The sequence below is a fragment of the Anopheles ziemanni genome, chromosome 3 (assembly GCF_943734765.1).
Source record: "Anopheles ziemanni chromosome 3, idAnoZiCoDA_A2_x.2, whole genome shotgun sequence".
Taxonomy (NCBI): Eukaryota; Metazoa; Arthropoda; class Insecta; order Diptera; family Culicidae; genus Anopheles; species Anopheles ziemanni.
Window position 1 is genome coordinate 42909306 of NC_080706.1, and position 16316 is coordinate 42925621.

The 16316-nt window shown below is 47.0% G+C and overlaps 4 protein-coding genes across 4 annotated transcripts; 1 reads left to right on the forward strand and 3 right to left on the reverse strand.

Moving 5' to 3' along the window:
- Positions 1–671: 671 nt before the first annotated feature.
- On the reverse strand, positions 672–3440 carry LOC131284781 (ankyrin repeat domain-containing protein 27-like). Its single transcript, XM_058313639.1, has one exon. It carries the CDS (start codon positions 3438–3440, stop codon positions 672–674), a length of 2769 nt encoding a protein of 922 aa, XP_058169622.1.
- Positions 3441–6253: 2813 nt separating this feature from the next.
- On the forward strand, positions 6254–8056 carry LOC131288854 (uncharacterized). The gene is made up of 3 exons (XM_058318034.1): positions 6254–6277; positions 6638–6785; positions 6951–8056. The coding sequence occupies exons 2-3, from the start codon at positions 6749–6751 to the stop codon at positions 8054–8056; spliced, it is 1143 nt and encodes a 380-aa protein (XP_058174017.1). The 5' UTR covers positions 6254–6277; positions 6638–6748.
- Positions 8057–9743: 1687 nt separating this feature from the next.
- LOC131288283 (apolipophorin-3-like) lies at positions 9744–10436 on the reverse strand. Its single transcript, XM_058317403.1, has 2 exons — positions 10392–10436; positions 9744–10280 (listed from the first exon to the last, which is right to left on the reverse strand). The coding sequence occupies exons 1-2, from the start codon at positions 10434–10436 to the stop codon at positions 9744–9746; spliced, it is 582 nt and encodes a 193-aa protein (XP_058173386.1).
- A 3494-nt stretch (positions 10437–13930) lies between these two features.
- LOC131284782 (uncharacterized) lies at positions 13931–15863 on the reverse strand. The gene is made up of 3 exons (XM_058313640.1): positions 15787–15863; positions 15383–15563; positions 13931–14272 (listed from the first exon to the last, which is right to left on the reverse strand). The coding sequence occupies exons 1-3, from the start codon at positions 15861–15863 to the stop codon at positions 13931–13933; spliced, it is 600 nt and encodes a 199-aa protein (XP_058169623.1).
- Between the last annotated feature and the right edge of the window lie 453 nt (positions 15864–16316).

Here is a 16316-nt window from a genome sequence, read left to right on the forward strand (position 1 = left end):
TGTATAACATAATACAACCCAGTATGTTTGATCAATTTTACTTTTATACCAATCTCACAGATTTTCGGATCGTGCCGCAATGAATTTACAGGTTAATAGTTAATAGATAGACATTTCTGATTTTTTTAATTAAATTTGTTGCAAACGTGAATGTAAGTATTTTCCTACAAAAGATGTCCAGGAAAAAAAAATCTTCGAAAGTATATTTTCAGCAGAAATGAAGGATACAAATCCCGAGTTTAGCACCATCCCTTCTTAATATCTGATAATCGTGGATAGCAGTGGTGTTATAAACGCAAAAATACATTATTTTTTTGTTAAAATTTTGCGCATATAATCGTTAGCTATTTCAATCTAGTCAGAAGAAGAAAAGAAACTGGCAATCTGAATACGTGTTAAAGCCCACTAATTGGCCCACCGAGACCGACTTTATCGAACCTTGTTTAAATGTCATCATTGTCGTTATCTGCATATAAAGTAATAAAATAAGCAAATAAGTCGGGCTTGGATGAAAATCGCGATAACAAATGTCTTGTGAAGACAACATTTGTGGGCGTTTAACAATTAATTTGTTTTATTTTTACATATACGACGAAAAGCAGGGCATTGAAAAAAAACCATATTTACACTGCAATTTACACAAATGTCCCCAGCGCGCCTTTCATCTTCCCTTACGACTGCTGTTCGAGCAGGTTGACCACATTAAAGTACAGATTATTCTTTGCTATGTCTATCGGCCGTTTGCCCTGCAGGTTGCGTATGCTCCGATCCGCCCGGGCCTCCAGCAGCATCTGCACCAGCTGCAAATTGTTCTGCTCGACCGCGTAGTGCAGCGGTGTGTCGCCCCGGCTGTCCTTCAGGTCGACGATGTCGGCCGTCGGACACCGGGCCAGCAGCATACGAACGATGCGCAACCGTCGCTCGCGTGTCGCCAGATGGAGCGCGGTCGCACCGGACTTCAGCCGAATGGTGGGATTGACGTGTTCGTCCAGCAACACCCGGACCATCTCGACGTTGCCGTGCATGGCCGCCACGTGCAGGGCCGTGTAGCCTTCGCCGTTGACGGCGTTCAGGTTGAGCCGGAGTCGCGGCGCCCTCGGGGGTTCCGACGCCGGTGGTTTGGCCGACGACCCAAACGGTTTCCGCAGCAGGTTGTAGAACTCGGACGACTTCCGAACGCATCGATTGCAGGTGCACAGCGGGTGGCAGAGTTTCTCACCATTTCCCTGCTCGTAGTCCGAACGAGGTGACGGTAGCAGGTCACCCACCCGACCGTCCTTCCCGCCATCGATGCCAAGGTAAACGCAGGCCAGCTTGGTGTCCTGGGCGGCGATGGCTTCCAGTGCTTTCTCGATGCGCTTCATTTCCTCGATTGTGCGCTTTTCCCGGGCATCCTCCGAGAGCAGATCGTGGTCCGAGTAGCGCTGGGAACTGAGCAGCTCATCTGCCACCAGATACCCGGTCGTCGGGCGCCCGTTCGACCGGGGCCCACGTCCGGCGGCAATGCGCCGCTGGTCGTTCAGCGCGTCCACCAGCAGTTTCGTAATGCGAACGTTGTGCGAGTAGCGTAACGGCGTGGCGCCCAGCTTGTTGACCACCTCCACCCGGGCCGAGTACTCGACCAGCGTTTCGACGATGTCCAGGAAGCCCCACTTGGCGGCGTAGTGCAGCGGTGTGTGGCCCAGCTCGGTGGCCGCGTTCACGTCGACGTAGATGCGCATGTGCTCGGAGAAGTACAGCAACGCTTTCACACATCCACTGTGGCCATTAAGACACGCCAAATGGAGCGATGTGTGTAGATCGTTGCTGGTGCTGTTAATGTTAATCCCCGCGTGCAGCAGCAGCAGTAGCAGATTCTGATGACCGTTCGCTGCGGCGTAATGCAGCGCGGTCCAGTTCTTTGCGTCGACGGCGTTCACGTTCGGCTGGAGGGAGAGGATGAGCGTCAGGAGCTTGGCGTTGCCTAGGATCGCCGCCAGGTGTATCGCCGCCTGGCCCTGCTGGTTCTGGTCGTCGATCGAGGGAAGATAGTAGTAGTAACCGGCCTCCTCGTTCGGCACGTTGCACAGCAGCGCCTGATTGTTGGTGATATCCTGCAGCAGCTCCACGACGCGCGTCTCCTCGTCCTTGCGCATCAGCGCGAGCAGGTAGTTGAGGAAATCGTCCGCATTACGAAACTGCCCCCATGCCGCCAGACTGTCCTCCTCTTCCTCGTCCTCCTCCGAGCTGCCCGTGGACCGTGAGGAGCGTACTCGTGGGTCCAGGTTGACACCGAGCCGCTGAGTTCGCGTAATACTCCCACAGCCGACGTACACGATGGCCGCCTCGAGTGTCGCGATGAGGAAACCATGCTGACCCGTCTCGATGTGCTGCTCGCGGAACACGTTGTTGAACTGGAACTCCTTCAGGAACGTGATCGTCATCATCCAGTGCGTGAGGCCCGACTTTAGGATGAGAAAAATAAACAACGGCACCAGATCGTCCACGGTGACCGTGTCCTGCAACGAGCCATTCCCTTTCGTCAGCACATCCATCACCCGCTGCAGGCAACCGATCTTATCGATCACCGTGCGCGCATGGTCGATTTTGGCCAGCTCCTTCTTCGCCAGCGGTATCAGATCGCCGAACCGCTGGGCCACCTCGAACTCGGTACAGTGCACATCGCCCAGGTTGCGTAGCGTTTTGTTGAAGCCCTCCGCTTGCTCCATCCGGCACACGTCGATCACGCTCTTCACGTGATCGTACAGCTTGTCCATGACGTACGTCTCGATGGCAACCTTCACGTTGCGCCGCAGCAGCATATCGCGCTGGCAGCGGTCCTTCAGCTTGCGGTTCTGCAGTATCAAATCCAAGCACTCGACGTACACCATCTTGACCAGGGCCTTCTGCTCCTCGAACTGCCACCGGCCGAAGTCGCCGTTCGCCCGCACGAACTGCTGCACCCTCGCGTCCATCCGGCCGAAGATGTCCTTCTTTTTCGCCGCCGTGCGAATAAACTCGACCGCCTCGGTGAGACTACCGATGCCGAGGAACCGCCCGAGCGACAGATCGTCCTCCGCGTACGTGCCGTACTTCTTCATGTCGTGCAGGGGCCGCTCGATGCACCACACCTTGTACTTCAGCCCGTCGCGGTAGAATATCTCCTCGAACAGAATGCGCACGCGCATGCCGCCGAACACGAGCGCCCGCTCGGCCAGCTTCAGCTGCAGGAAGTTCAGGTTGAAGAAGTGCGTCTCCGGAAGCTCCTCGTTCGGCACGAGGACGTGCGCCAGGGCAAACTCCTGATCCTGCAGGCACTGGTCGCTGAAGGAACCGACGCGCGGTACGCACACGATCCAACCCTCGACGGCGGCCGTCTCCAGGATGCTGTGGTGGTCGCTTAGTAACCGCTGGTAGTAGCCATTGGCGGAAATATCCTCATCGTACTGCAGCGTATCCATTGCTCGACCGTCAATGCTCACACTGGGGCTCGATCACCTTCGCCGATAGCGATGGTGAAACTGTTTCAGCTCCCCTCCCCCCGGGGGATTTCTCTTCCTCTACAAGCACTAGTCTTCACCGCAAGTTCGCAATCTACCGTCAGCACGTCACTGACGGTGCAAAGCTATACTGTCCGATGCACCAGCAGCACTTTAACACGACACAAACTCATTTGAATTGCGATAACGCCTCCTTTGGTTCGGTTGAAACCCCGAAATCGGATACGAAATATTTTCCATCACTTGTACGGCATCGATGGAAGCGAACTGCTGGCTTTTCTGCACTTTCCATTCACTTTTGCTTTTTCTTTTCCTTTTTCAATTCCCCTTGTGTGCGCGCGCGCGAGTACAACTCACTACTTTGGCAGCAACAACGACGTTGGATGCTCTCCGTGTAACCTTCGCGTTCGAACTGAACGGAATCGAGCTCGAGCAGCAACCGAAGCGACCGCTGCCTACACCACACTGGACCATCCACTGTAGGTTGGGGTGGCCAGAGCGGCACAACCCTCGTCACGACCCCCGCGGCTCGTCACGCCGCACCTTCGCTGCTGTGTCGCTGAGGGGCTTCTTCGAGAATTATAAAACCGTGTCCAAACATCGACGACAACACCAGAAGTGAAACACGCACGGTTCAGCGCACAGCCCCACCAAAGTGCTCCAACCAAACAACTGGCTGCCTGGCTGGCTGGCTGACACAGTCTGTGGGGTGCAATCCGCCCTGGTTGAAATGTTGGACAGGCGGCCCCACGCTCTCGGCGCACGATTAATAAAAAGCCAACACTTTTTCTCGCGCTATCTTCGTCGTCCGTAAGCTCCGGCACAATTTAACCCTCACGCACACAAGACGGCGAAGACTGGATTACCCCGTTTGTTTGTTTTTTCCTCACTTGCGGCCCCATGCGGGGCTTTGGAAGTTAAATAATTAATTGAGTAAGATCATGCATGCCGGTGTGGCTGAATTATGATTACGAAGCATTTCTCTGTCCATTGGCTGTGGGTGGCTGGGTGTTGGGAATGCATTGAACCGGTCGCGGGAAGCGAGGAATGTTGAATTGCAACCAAGCAGAAGCGAGAAAGAGTGAGGAAGACGAACTGTGTTCGACATTCGCTGCATCGAAGCAGCTGTTGCATTGATCGATCGCGCCTGCATGCATACCACACGGCGGTGCAGTGATATTGATTTGGAACGATCGTGCCCCAGCAGTGCACTGGTGGTGCAGATAAGAAGGCCGAGGATTCACGGTCGAGGATAGGATGGCAAATGCCGAAGGGTGTGTTCTACTCTTCCCGTTCTTTTTTCACATTTCGAGACGGTGCTAATTAACGCCCATCTAACAACGTTCTCTGGAACTCTCTACGCGATAAAGACTTCTCATCATCGGCTTCCGTGCGCTTATCATCGTACGTAATTAAAAGTCCTAAGCTTGTTTGATGTTTAGAAAGGCGGCCGACAGATAATTGAAGACAGTGCAAAGTGTGGCAGACAAGATGGTCAGAATGGACTCTGGCAGGGTAGTCATCATCTAATATTGGACACACAAATTGAAATCAAGGAATCTATGACCTGGGTGGCCCTTGATCAAACGTTCGTCGGACGGGAAATGATCTGAATATCAATGTGGTTTAATGTTTCTTTTTTGTTGTGTCAAATCACATAACTGCCTCAACACAATGTGTATAGCCAGTTATTTTACGGTTGACCGATTTCGATCGAGGTTTCAAACGTTCTACCCGACGATCACGCTCAGCCTATCAACACTCCTACTACCATCATATCGGCTCGTTCGGACATAAATTTCGTTCGTTATTATTAAATAGAAAACTATTCGAATTTGAAACGAATTAATAATTTGGCTAAGTAGCTGAACAATTTCAAATTTTATGTTTCATTTTTAATGTGCAGCAATGCAGAATTGAAACAGTTTGGCATGTGTTCGACAGCTCTGAAGTATGGCCAAACGGTGCTTTTCTGCAATATTTGAGGTAGTTTTGTAAACCTAACAAACGAAGTTTGTGTTTGATGGTCTGCAGTAATTTACACTGAAACAGATTTTTATAACTTCCAGTAAGCGGACGCATGATAATTTTAATTAACTCGTTTCGCTAGGTGGAGCATTTACGGTTTTTTGCATTACCTACTTCGTTTGGTTTCCTTATCAAATCAACGGACGCATTTATGTAGGAAAACAAAAACTGAGTAAAAATTGCTAATGACAATCGCTTTTTCTTGAAGATTAAAAATTCACGACATTAAAATGAAGATCTATGGAGTGATCGCTGCGATGAGGCTGTTGATTTAATTTGAAGCCCAAGCGAAAGTGAATGCCTTGTAACCTTTTGCACAGCCATTGGATGACGGGTCAGAAGAAAGTAAATTTTGAACGGTATTTTTAAACAACATACTTTAAACAGATACAACGGACTTTTGATCCCTCATCCAAACCACACTTGTTGGTCTACGATGGTTGTTGCTAAAAATACATTCAGTAGTAACGGGGTTTCCACCAATTGCCCGAGGTTTACCAACACGCCGATCCAGGAAACGGGGCTTCCAACCGTCAGCTCCAACCGAGGGCTCGTTTCGCAGACGGTGGTATTGTTTATTTGTAATAAAAAGTTTGCATCACAGTACGAAAATGGTCTACTTCCGAAAACATTCCGTAGGTGGCGTGTGGCGGCCAGAGTCGTCGCTCCGACACTAGCAGGGACACCCTCGGAGTGCATCAATCATCATGTGCCGGACACCTGGATACCTTTCCACCAAGCTGCTGCTGACGTTGGCATTGATTCTATCGGTAAGAAGGCACATTTTTGGCCTAAAGGCTCCTATCAAACAGCCGAACGACGGGAGTGTTCTTGGCGAGTAAATTTTCCCCGATTCCATCCGACATCATCCTCTTTCGGTGTTATCAGCTCAAAAAGGAAACGGGAGGAAAAAGTGCGCCTTTTCGACGAAGAGCTTATCATCGTCGTCGTCGTTAGTGAGCAGGATGTGCGAAGGGAAAAAAAGATCACTTTTAGTCGATGACATAACGAAGAAGTGATAATCCAATCGTGCATCGTGTCATAATCGAGTGATGGTTCAGTGTTTAATGGTTTTCGTTTCCAACCCGATTTCTTCTTCACCCTACCGTTCCGTTGCTGCCTAAATTTAGACGGTCGTTCTGCGGCTGGATGCTCGCTTTTTGAAAATCACCAAACAGCCACCCGGAACCGTGGGGATCGTGCCGAGCGATGAGGACGGCGAAAGTGTGCATTTCGTGCCGATGGCAAGCGGTACGGGTGAAGGTGACCGCGAAAAAGGCAAGTCCGCGAGGGGATCTCCGGTCGCGTGAAAGAGCGTGACCATGAACGCAGGTCCGATAAGTGATAAGGTCTAATCTGGTTTTTCTCGTTTTTATGCCGTTCACTTTTTGGAAACTTGGCCGCCAACGCGAACGTAATCAAAACATCGAAACATCGTTTCAGCGAGTGAGATGATCTCGGTGAAACTGCTGAACCAATTCCACACGAGATCGTTCAAGGCAGACGATCAGCAGGGAAGCTCGGAAACGAGTTCCCCCGATGGCCGATCACCGCCAACGGGGCCGAACTATGAGACTGTAAATCTACCGGACCAGAGTGAGCCTGTCATCAGGGGTGAGCCTCCCCAGCTGAGGCCATCTCCCATCGAGCCGGATCTCATTGATGTGAAGGAGAACGTCATCGAGGACGACTTCTTGCCCATCGCGCCGCGGGTAGAAAAACGGTTGCGAGACGATGCACGGGTACCCGAAAAAACTACTCCTTTGCCGGCGATAAAGCGAAGCAGCCCCGTTGGAAACAGGTCCACGTCGACGACGCTGACAACGACGACCACCAGAACCACGACCAGTATGACCACGATTCGGAAAGTGCGTCGAAGAAAGACGATCGTGATGAGCAGCAAACCGGCTAGAACCGACACCACCACACCACGGTCGCTTCCAACCACCTCACTGGCAACAACTATGACCCCGAAATTGATTGTCCCGACTAGCCGGAAGCCTCCACCGCTGCCCCGGATAGACATCACCAAGCTCAACCTTGAACATCTTGAAAATGAACTGGTTTCTTTTCCGAACCTATCTGCTCACCCACAGGCGTTGCAGGCATCCTCCCCCTCTAGGCTGCTGCCGAGGAGCATCCGGCCCCAGCGGAACATCGCACCACAGGAGGCGGCTCCGAGCTGTGGCTGTCAGCACCGGAAGCGCTCGCTGGCACCGCAACACTACTCCTCGTCGGAAGAGAACGCCGACTACGACGAGTATGATGACTACGACTACAATGACGTGCGGCGGAGTGCGATCCCGTACGGCAAGCTGGCCGACGCCGGACCAATGCTTTTCCCGGCCATGTCGCGGCTGCTTGCCCCAGGCTCGTCGGAACCGGCGACCGAGGGCAGTGTCGAGCGGGCGGAAAAGGTCCATGGCACGCTGGAGCGACTGATGGGAATCGTTACGATATTTTCGCACGTGGACGAGTTTATTCAGCGCAAAACGAAGCAGTCGATAAGACGGCTAGCTCGTTTGTACGAAAGTGAGGAACTGTATTAACAAATACGGTCGCACTAACGGAATCGCAAGCGTACGATTCTAATTGGGAATGTTTACCTTTAGCGGGTAAATATTGTTTGAGAAGAAAGGCAACAGCTGCTGTTTCTGATTGCGCTCGAATGACTGGTTTTGTAAATATGATAAGACTTATGGAAATGCTATAGTAAAATATAAAAAAGTTTACATATTTCACTTTAACAGTGTTAATTTAGTTTTTGATTTAGTTTAGTGAGATGCGGCATTTTGAAATTTGGAAATGCAGAATAATATAACGGTTATACAGCGGCTTCATAACATTATTTTTTTATTTAGATTATTTAACGGGTAGTTCATGATTGGGGTATGCGTAAATACAAAAGAATGTAAAACATTTCGTCGAAGCAAACATTTACCACATATTTTTGAACCACAGTTTACACCGTCTTTCTTTCCGTGAGTCACGAATGAGTAAATAGAATAGAACGAAATGCATTTCGTCGAAATGGAATATTTTGCAGTACCTAATATTGCCATCCCTCGATGACCGTGTTGCTTTATCTGTTATTTAAAATTCGAGTAATGTTATCACTCAAACACGTTATCCCATGTTTCTATCGACGGGTCGGTGACTAACTCTCGTTAAAATTCACCAGCCTCATCTTCCCTTGCCAGAGATAACATACAAAGATAACGTGCGGTAGATAAATGTGGTCGGCTAATGCTGGCTGAGCAGCTTGAAACGCGCATCATCGGTGCACAAACGTGAATCAGGTTTGGAGCCAACCCCCGCAGGCAAACACTGTAGGCGCATTGTGTGTTCACGTCGTTCCCAGCCCGGTTCAATGTAAATCATGGGAACCGTAAAGCAGAGTAGCGGCATGCCATCGCGCCACCTTTGTTGACCGGAATTCGTCCGGAAATGGATATGTCTATGAAGAGTGATAGCTCTGCCATATTGTGCGCGTTCCTCGCATTTACTTTGCGCTATGTGTGTCGTATGATTTATCCCTATGCAGCCTGGGAGCGTATTTGGAGCTGATTGTCAATCGATGTTCGTTTTTGGATATCATCATCACTAGCTCGATCGTGCCAGCTGACTTATGCAATTTGCACCACTGGATCTATACGCAATAACAACTTACCAACCATAACTGCAGTCCGTTCCCAGTGTGTCAGCAAACTTCTGCTGTTGCTGATAATCCATAAATCCAAAATCCTTCACAATCGCAAGTTTTTTGTTGGCAGTGAAAATTTGGCGTACTTCACATAGGTTCCGGCAAGGAAATCCGCGTCGCGTGGTGCTCGGTGATAACCTTTCGGAGTACCGGTGTCAGCAGGTTTAATTCTCCAGTTACTGATACGGCTGGCCTTAGCTTCGACCAGCGTATGGCGCCGGCCTAGAACGCCAAGGAACAATTCTGCTGACGTGGTATGCAGTGGCCGAGTCGAAAAAGCTATGGCTGACCTTGTCTTTGATTGGTGCAATTTGAAACGATGGTCCGACTTGACCCTTAATGCAAACGTACCATACAAAACCAACACATGATTGGTACAATCCATGAGCTCTAATCAGTATAGCTAAATCACGGCCAATGAAGCAGTCGGAACAGAAACAAAGAACAATTTTCATTTGGATTTTAGAGATTTAGTTTTTATTAACAAATTTCAACTCCCCTCCACAAGAGAGACTTTCCTTCCCTGCGTAAGTTCAGTTCTTTGGCTTCAGCTCGTTGACCGTCTTGGTGAGGGTCTCGAACGTCGAATCGTAGATCTGCTTCAGCGCCTTCTGGAGCTCCTCGTTCGGTGCGCGGGTATCCTCCTTCAGCTTCTCAACCGTCTTCTGCGCCTCGGACACGAGCGACTGCAGGTTCGCCTGGACCTGCTCCTGGTACTCCTTGGCCTTCTGCACTACCTCCGGGTTCTGCTGGGACAGCGTGGCGGTCGTTTCGGCCAGCTTGGCATTTAGGTCCTTCACGAGCGGTTCGAAGATGTCCGAGTGCTTCTTCACCTCCGCCTCGATCGTACCCTGGACGGTGCGGAGCTGCTCGACGTACTGGTTGGTGTTCTTCTGGATCGTCTGCACGACCTCATCGTTCGACTGGAAACCGAGCGACTTCAGCACACTCTGCTGCGTCTCGACGAACGCCTCCTGGATCTTGCCGCCGACCTCGAACAAGTTCTTGAAGAAGTTGTTTTCTTCAGCCGGTGGGGCCGGAGCGTCACGACGGACGAATGCAAAGGAACCCTGAAGAGACCAACGGAACGCATAATTAGACACGATATTTGCACGGAAAGAACTAACGAAACAAAGTACCACGACGTTAAATTTATTCCACTAGCCGAATTAGTAACACACCTGAACGATGCACAGGGCAAGAACAACGTAGACAAGCTTGGCCATTATGTCTGTAGTATACACTGGTCAACCGGACAGTCACGATGCGGGATGCGTTAGAGCAAACGGGATTCTAACTTCCAACTGAAGCGTCAGGTTGCGTCGTTGTTGCGTTTTTATACGCCCCACCACCTCGCGGAAATTATTGTATGGACGCGGGTGTTCGGTTTGCATGTGTCTGTTGGCCGATTAGCGTTCCGGAGGTGTGCTATGTCATACGAACCGCGGCGTAGGAAGATCGTCTACTATCATTCGGCTGTCGATAAAGCTTGGAATATGGTACAAGCAAGAGAAACGAGCATAAACATAAAGAATGTGATGGAAAATTGGGTATCAGTAAATCTTGGCAAAGCATCATTTTACTCACGGAGATTATACACAGGTTGGTTTAAAGTACAAAGGTTCTGTTTTCACTTTGAGGCGAAGACTCAACCGGACCGAGCTGGCAATGAGTTTACAAACACACATTATTGACAGTGCGATGATATTTTATTTACGTTCAACATTGCTAATGGCAATAATGGAGTGAAGGCAGCCACAGCTACACATTCCTTATCTAATATTATTTGTGAAATTATGGCTAAGAAAGATGATCCCTACAATCTGTGGCCAGAGTGGGTGGCGTTCAGCAATCGGTGGCCTGGCGCTGTATGTGTTCAACCTGTTTTCCTCTCACAGTTATGTAGCATTCATGAATCTCTCTTAGCATTCAAAACATATTGGTTTCTTTTTTTTCAATTCTATCGATGCATTTCATATTCTCGGCACGTAGGATTTGCGTACGCACGGAGCGTGGAACACCTTTTTGTCATGCCCGAAACCTTTTGCCGCACTTGAAAATAAATCTTGAAAAGTAAAAGTAGCTTAAACCAAAGTTAATTGAGAAACAAACTTCCTACATGTAAGTCTTCTTCTTCTTCTTCTTCCTTCAGTGAGGATTTACTCCAGTACGGCTATTGAATCCAGCTTCCTGGGCCTTCGCAAGCTAACCTGGAGACATAGACCTCTACATGTAAGTCAAAGTCGAAAAGATATTGACTAATAACAACAATGCATTTAATATGATCCTCTTTCCAATATGATCCAATTACCTTCATTCTTTCAGTCGATACTCAAATACATTTATTTTTAAGTCACTCTCAGGCAGATTAGAATATCCTGTCCACCATTATGTGAGCAATTGGTGTTCTAAGTGTGGTAAAACTCTAGTACTTCAAGGGTTGGTCTGAGGTAGCGAATAACGTTTAAGACGGTGATTTTTGATTATTCGGAACGCCTTACGTTAGACTACATGAGTGTCTGACAAAAATGCGGAGGAAAATGCGAGGGCAACTAATGTATTGTATTAAGATTAAGTAAAATTTAAAGTAGCAGAAATTGTAATAATAACCTCTACCATTTAACTTCTGTAAAGATTCAATAAATTTCATTTGAGGAATTATGCAGCAGTAGCAATTTGAAAACTATTTATGCTAGCGCTTTGTACCAGAATTGGGAGCGATATTTTTTAACGGAACTCTCTCGTCATCTACTTCAACATTTCACTTCAACCCTTTTTTTTTTATTTAAAAAACTGAACTACATTGTATTAATTTATACATTTTTATTCTTTTTTTATGATTTAGTTTTTAGCTTTTGCAACATTAAAACGCATTAGGAGATGATGATGCTTAAGCAACAATTGCGCTGGATTCTCTGGGCATTCTATTCTTTCTTGAACGCATCGCTGGCCCTCTGCTGGATAACGTCACCCAACTCGCCGGCCTTCGTCTTCAGTGTGTCTCCTAACTCTCCCAGTTTGCTCAGAAAAGACTATTCGTTTCAACACACAGAAACAAAAGCGAAAAATACAAAAAAAAAGACAGAAAAAAAATGTTCATCTCAAATAGTTATAATAGTGTTTATTGTCGATCCTTCGATCGATTCTATGTTATTTACTACTTACATCCACGTTTTCCTTGGTGAAGGTTTCCGACACTTTCTGCTTCAAGGTATCGATACCATCCTCAATGGCATCTCGGCGCAGCCGGGCGGCTAAAGTGAACTGTGAACAAGCGATTGGTGATATGTTTAAAAACCACATCTTTGCAAAGAATCGCTTATAATACTCTGAGTACGTTGATGTGTTACTGGACAAAACCAAAACTTTTAAATTGACACTTTGCAGCATCATTTTTCTTTTGAATAGAATCACAAAGATTGTAGAAAAAGCGCAAGACATTCCATTTTTACAAAATTCCTATTCAAATTCATGTGACTGAGTTAACGTTAAGTTAAGTTTACATTAGAATCGAATACGTTGATCATGAACACGTGTACACTGTATGAGCAATAATTTAAAGTTCGTAGAATTCACCTGGATGATGCAGAAGATCACAATGAACAGCAATCCCAACTTGGCCATTTTGTAACTGATAGTAGTGGTTGACCGCGCACTAGGTTAAAGATGAGCGAGCGTTAGAACGAACGAATCGTAACGTTGGGATCCTACACCGACGAGTTATCGCGCACGAATGCTACAAGTCGTCGCACTTGAACTGATATTTTATTTACTTTACTCGGGGCTGGCGTACTTCACCTACGTATACCACCGACTGTCGACTATCGTGGCTATAGCATTTGCTGGTTAATTCATGCTATGATTGCGATTGTGTGTACATGCGCAACCTTACATGTATGAGTTACTCCCTTAAAATCGTCGCGGAATCCCTTTTCCCGCTTATCAGCCGAATGACCATTCACGGCGCAATGGTCCGTCAATGATCGACGTCAAGTATTTGTGGTTGTATGCGCGTGTTCTTTCGGTACGTAAGCTCCCTACTTGATAACAAACGATCGTTTTTATTTTTGCTTCGCCAGATATTTATATTTATTATCAATGCTTGTAAACTAAACTTTTCTTAGATTTTTGTCATGACAAACAATAAACTATGTTATGTTTAAGTAAAAAAAATAGACCCTTTTATATAATTTTAATGATACAAAATTAATATACCATAAAAAAGTTGAATATTTGTTGTAATTCATTTTGATTCAAAAGTTTTATTATCCAAATTACAAAACTTTCTCAATTAAATTAATTAGTTAGCGACGATTTTTCGAATAATTTCTAACATATGTTAATTTTCTCAATTCAATCTAAATGATCTTAATACTAACCGAAATATTGGTTCCCGAAAACTGAAAAGTTTTCATAATTGATTACAATGCTAGAAGTACTTCTACTCCATACTATAATATACTATACTAAAATCACTATTAAAATAAACCGCTCCTATTACAATCACTCTGAAGCATTGGGCTCAGTATAAGACCCAAACAACCTATTTGCCATTTTTCCGGTGTCGCCGCAACGTTTTTGTCAATACCATCGTTAACATTCAGCTCAATTGAAAGCCAATGCCAATGACAGCGTTCCTTGATCTAGTTTAGAGTGGAAAAAACATGTGACTCCCAACTCGTGGCGAGGTAGACCGAGCGGAAAGGGCTCAATTGACCCATTAGGTCGACAACTCGTCGTCGCTGCCGTCCGTGGCCAGTTGCGTCGCTTCCAGCTGGAGCCGGGCCCGTTGCACCTCCTGGCGGGCCTGACTCTCGAGCACCTGCAGTACACCCAGCACTATGTCGTAGAACCGTTCCGAGGTGGTGGACATGTACCGTAGCAGCTGATCGTGGCTTCGGTGAAAATCATTCGCGTCCCAGTGCCGCCTGCTGGTGTCCCTCCCCGAGCCGCTCAACGGTTCCTCCGCGACGTCTGGGACCGTTTCGCTCGACTCCAGCGAGAGTGCCATCAGCGGTTGTTCCGCGCGACCGCTGAGCAGTGTTCTTCCAAACAGCGGTAACTGTCGGTTGTGGGAAAAAATAATAATAAAAGAAGCAAGTAATATAAACAATCATAAGCACAAAAATACCCGCTCACATACACACACGTCGAGCTGGGTCGCGATTCGTACGATCATCTTAGTGCAATGGGCCATTATCAAATTACGCAAGCCGTCCGATTCCCGCTAACCCAATCGCTAAATGAGCGCGACCACGCTGGGTAATGACCATGACTGTTGATTTAATGCGTATTAGAAATGTCCGACGGTAGGAAAAAAAGCTTTTAGCTGTTGGATGAGCCGGCGATGGTCGCACGACAAAGCTAGTCAACACACATTCTAAGCCCGACCGGTGGTTGCCAAATGGCGCAGATTGCAGAAAATTTTAACGGACGAAATTTAGCCTCCAAAAGTTATGAAAAAATAGTGTGATAATGCGATGGGCAAACACACCAGGCGATGGACAAATTTGAATGGAGATTGATTATTTTCGGTAAATACATCAGACACTGTTCCGACAATTTTCGGTAAATACATCAGACAATGTTCGGAAGGGTGAAGTGTCAAAGGGTTAGTTGTATTAAAATACATTGTCTGTTTACATAGTAAAGCTATTTTTGCTTCCGCTAAGGTTAACTATGGGTAGGTAGTTGATCAATGGTAATATAACTTGAATGCTGATCTTATTATTATCATTAAACTATAGTTTGTTGGATAACTGCTTTGTAGTGGTTGTATCAAATAAGCTGTTTCATATTTTCATGTCATTGGAATGCTCAAATTATCGAGTTATCAGCACTGCATTAACCGATGGGCCTTTTCATAGATTATCTACGGTAATGCTTTTTGATCGAGGATACGTTGCTATGGCGACCCGCTGATGAAGCCCATCCCATCGATTAATGCTTATACCCGGGAAGATACAACAATAAAGTGCCTTTTTCAATGCAAAAGCAAATTAATTCTTCTACCCGTATGCTCGTGCTGCCCATATTTGTGCAGACGTTGCAGGTGACTCAGTCCCTAAAACAGCCATGTAAGTGCAAATAAAAATAAAAGTGGACCCGTGAATTGCGTTACCAAAATTCGTGTATTCACGGAATTTTCTTAGCCACTCCCAGAGCATAGAACCATCCACCAGAAACTCTTACCGGGCGGGGTTAAAGAGTGCGTGTTTCGCCTTGACCGCTTCTTGGGTATAATCTGAATGGTGTCGAGAATTCGGAGCACTATCTCCAACAAGGGTGATTTAGAAACGCCACTGCTGGTTGCTGCTCGTGCGCTCGCCAACTCCGGATTCAAGACACCTTTTCTGTCGTGTTTGTATAATTGCTTTTGAAAGAGAGAAATTGTAACGGTTCTGCTCAAGGTTCAAATAAAAATACTAACAACGTTCGTTGTTCGTTCCTATCGTTCATAAAATAAATCTCATTGCCAGAATGAAACTCATTTGAAGAGATCCATTACTTCGCTCGCAGGGAAACGTCTTTGTTGGAAGTTAATTCTTGATCAGTATCCTTCGTTTTTGCACATACAGTACACTACTTACACACTTCCCTGACCCGATGGACGAAAGGACTCCGGCTAACGCGAACACTATGGCCACCTTCATCTTTTAACTACGATTTATCGTCATTGATGTGAATAACTGCTTGGTAGTTTTAGGGTGCTTCGGAACACCTTGCCTCTTGGCGGCTTGACGGTTTAACAAAACTAACCAAGCGATACCCTCAACCGATCTTACACCGTGTCCGCAAACTACCCGCTAGCATCAGCAGAAACATAAATGACCTGCGACGTGCGGTTTGTTGAAGAACTTGCATTTCCATTCGTGTAAGGTGGGAGTGGGAGTTTTTTTTTTTGCACAAGGAAAAAAGCTGATGGAAAACTTTGTCTGCAAATCCAGCATAGCTGGATCCCGCGAACTGGGGTTTCGATGGGTTGGGATGTTGACGGGTTAAATTAAAGGTTTTATTCCGTCGAATCATGTCGACAAGGTCAAATCAGTGGATGATTACTCTGTTGGTCGATGGTTTGGTCGCACGGTGGCATAGACCTAACAAAA

Coding starts and splice junctions, on each gene's coding strand:
- LOC131284781 (XM_058313639.1), bottom strand. CDS start 3,440: ATGGATACGCTGCAGTACGATGAGGATATTTCCGCCAATGGCTACTAC.
- LOC131288283 (XM_058317403.1), bottom strand. CDS start 10,436: ATGGCCAAGCTTGTCTACGTTGTTCTTGCCCTGTGCATCGTTCAG. Junction 10,281..10,391: donor TTGCCCTGTGCATCGTTCAG/GTGTGTTACTAA, acceptor TGGTCTCTTCAG/GGTTCCTTTGCATTCGTCCG.
- LOC131288854 (XM_058318034.1), top strand. CDS start 6,749: ATGGCAAGCGGTACGGGTGAAGGTGACCGCGAAAAAG. Junction 6,786..6,950: donor TGAAGGTGACCGCGAAAAAG/GCAAGTCCGCGA, acceptor ACATCGTTTCAG/CGAGTGAGATGATCTCGGTG.
- LOC131284782 (XM_058313640.1), bottom strand. CDS start 15,863: ATGAAGGTGGCCATAGTGTTCGCGTTAGCCGGAGTCCTTTCGTCCATC. Junction 15,564..15,786: donor AAGTGTGTAAGTAGTGTACT/GTATGTGCAAAA, acceptor CAAACACGACAG/AAAAGGTGTCTTGAATCCGG. Junction 14,273..15,382: donor GTAAGAGTTTCTGGTGGATG/GTTCTATGCTCT, acceptor CACAACCGACAG/TTACCGCTGTTTGGAAGAAC.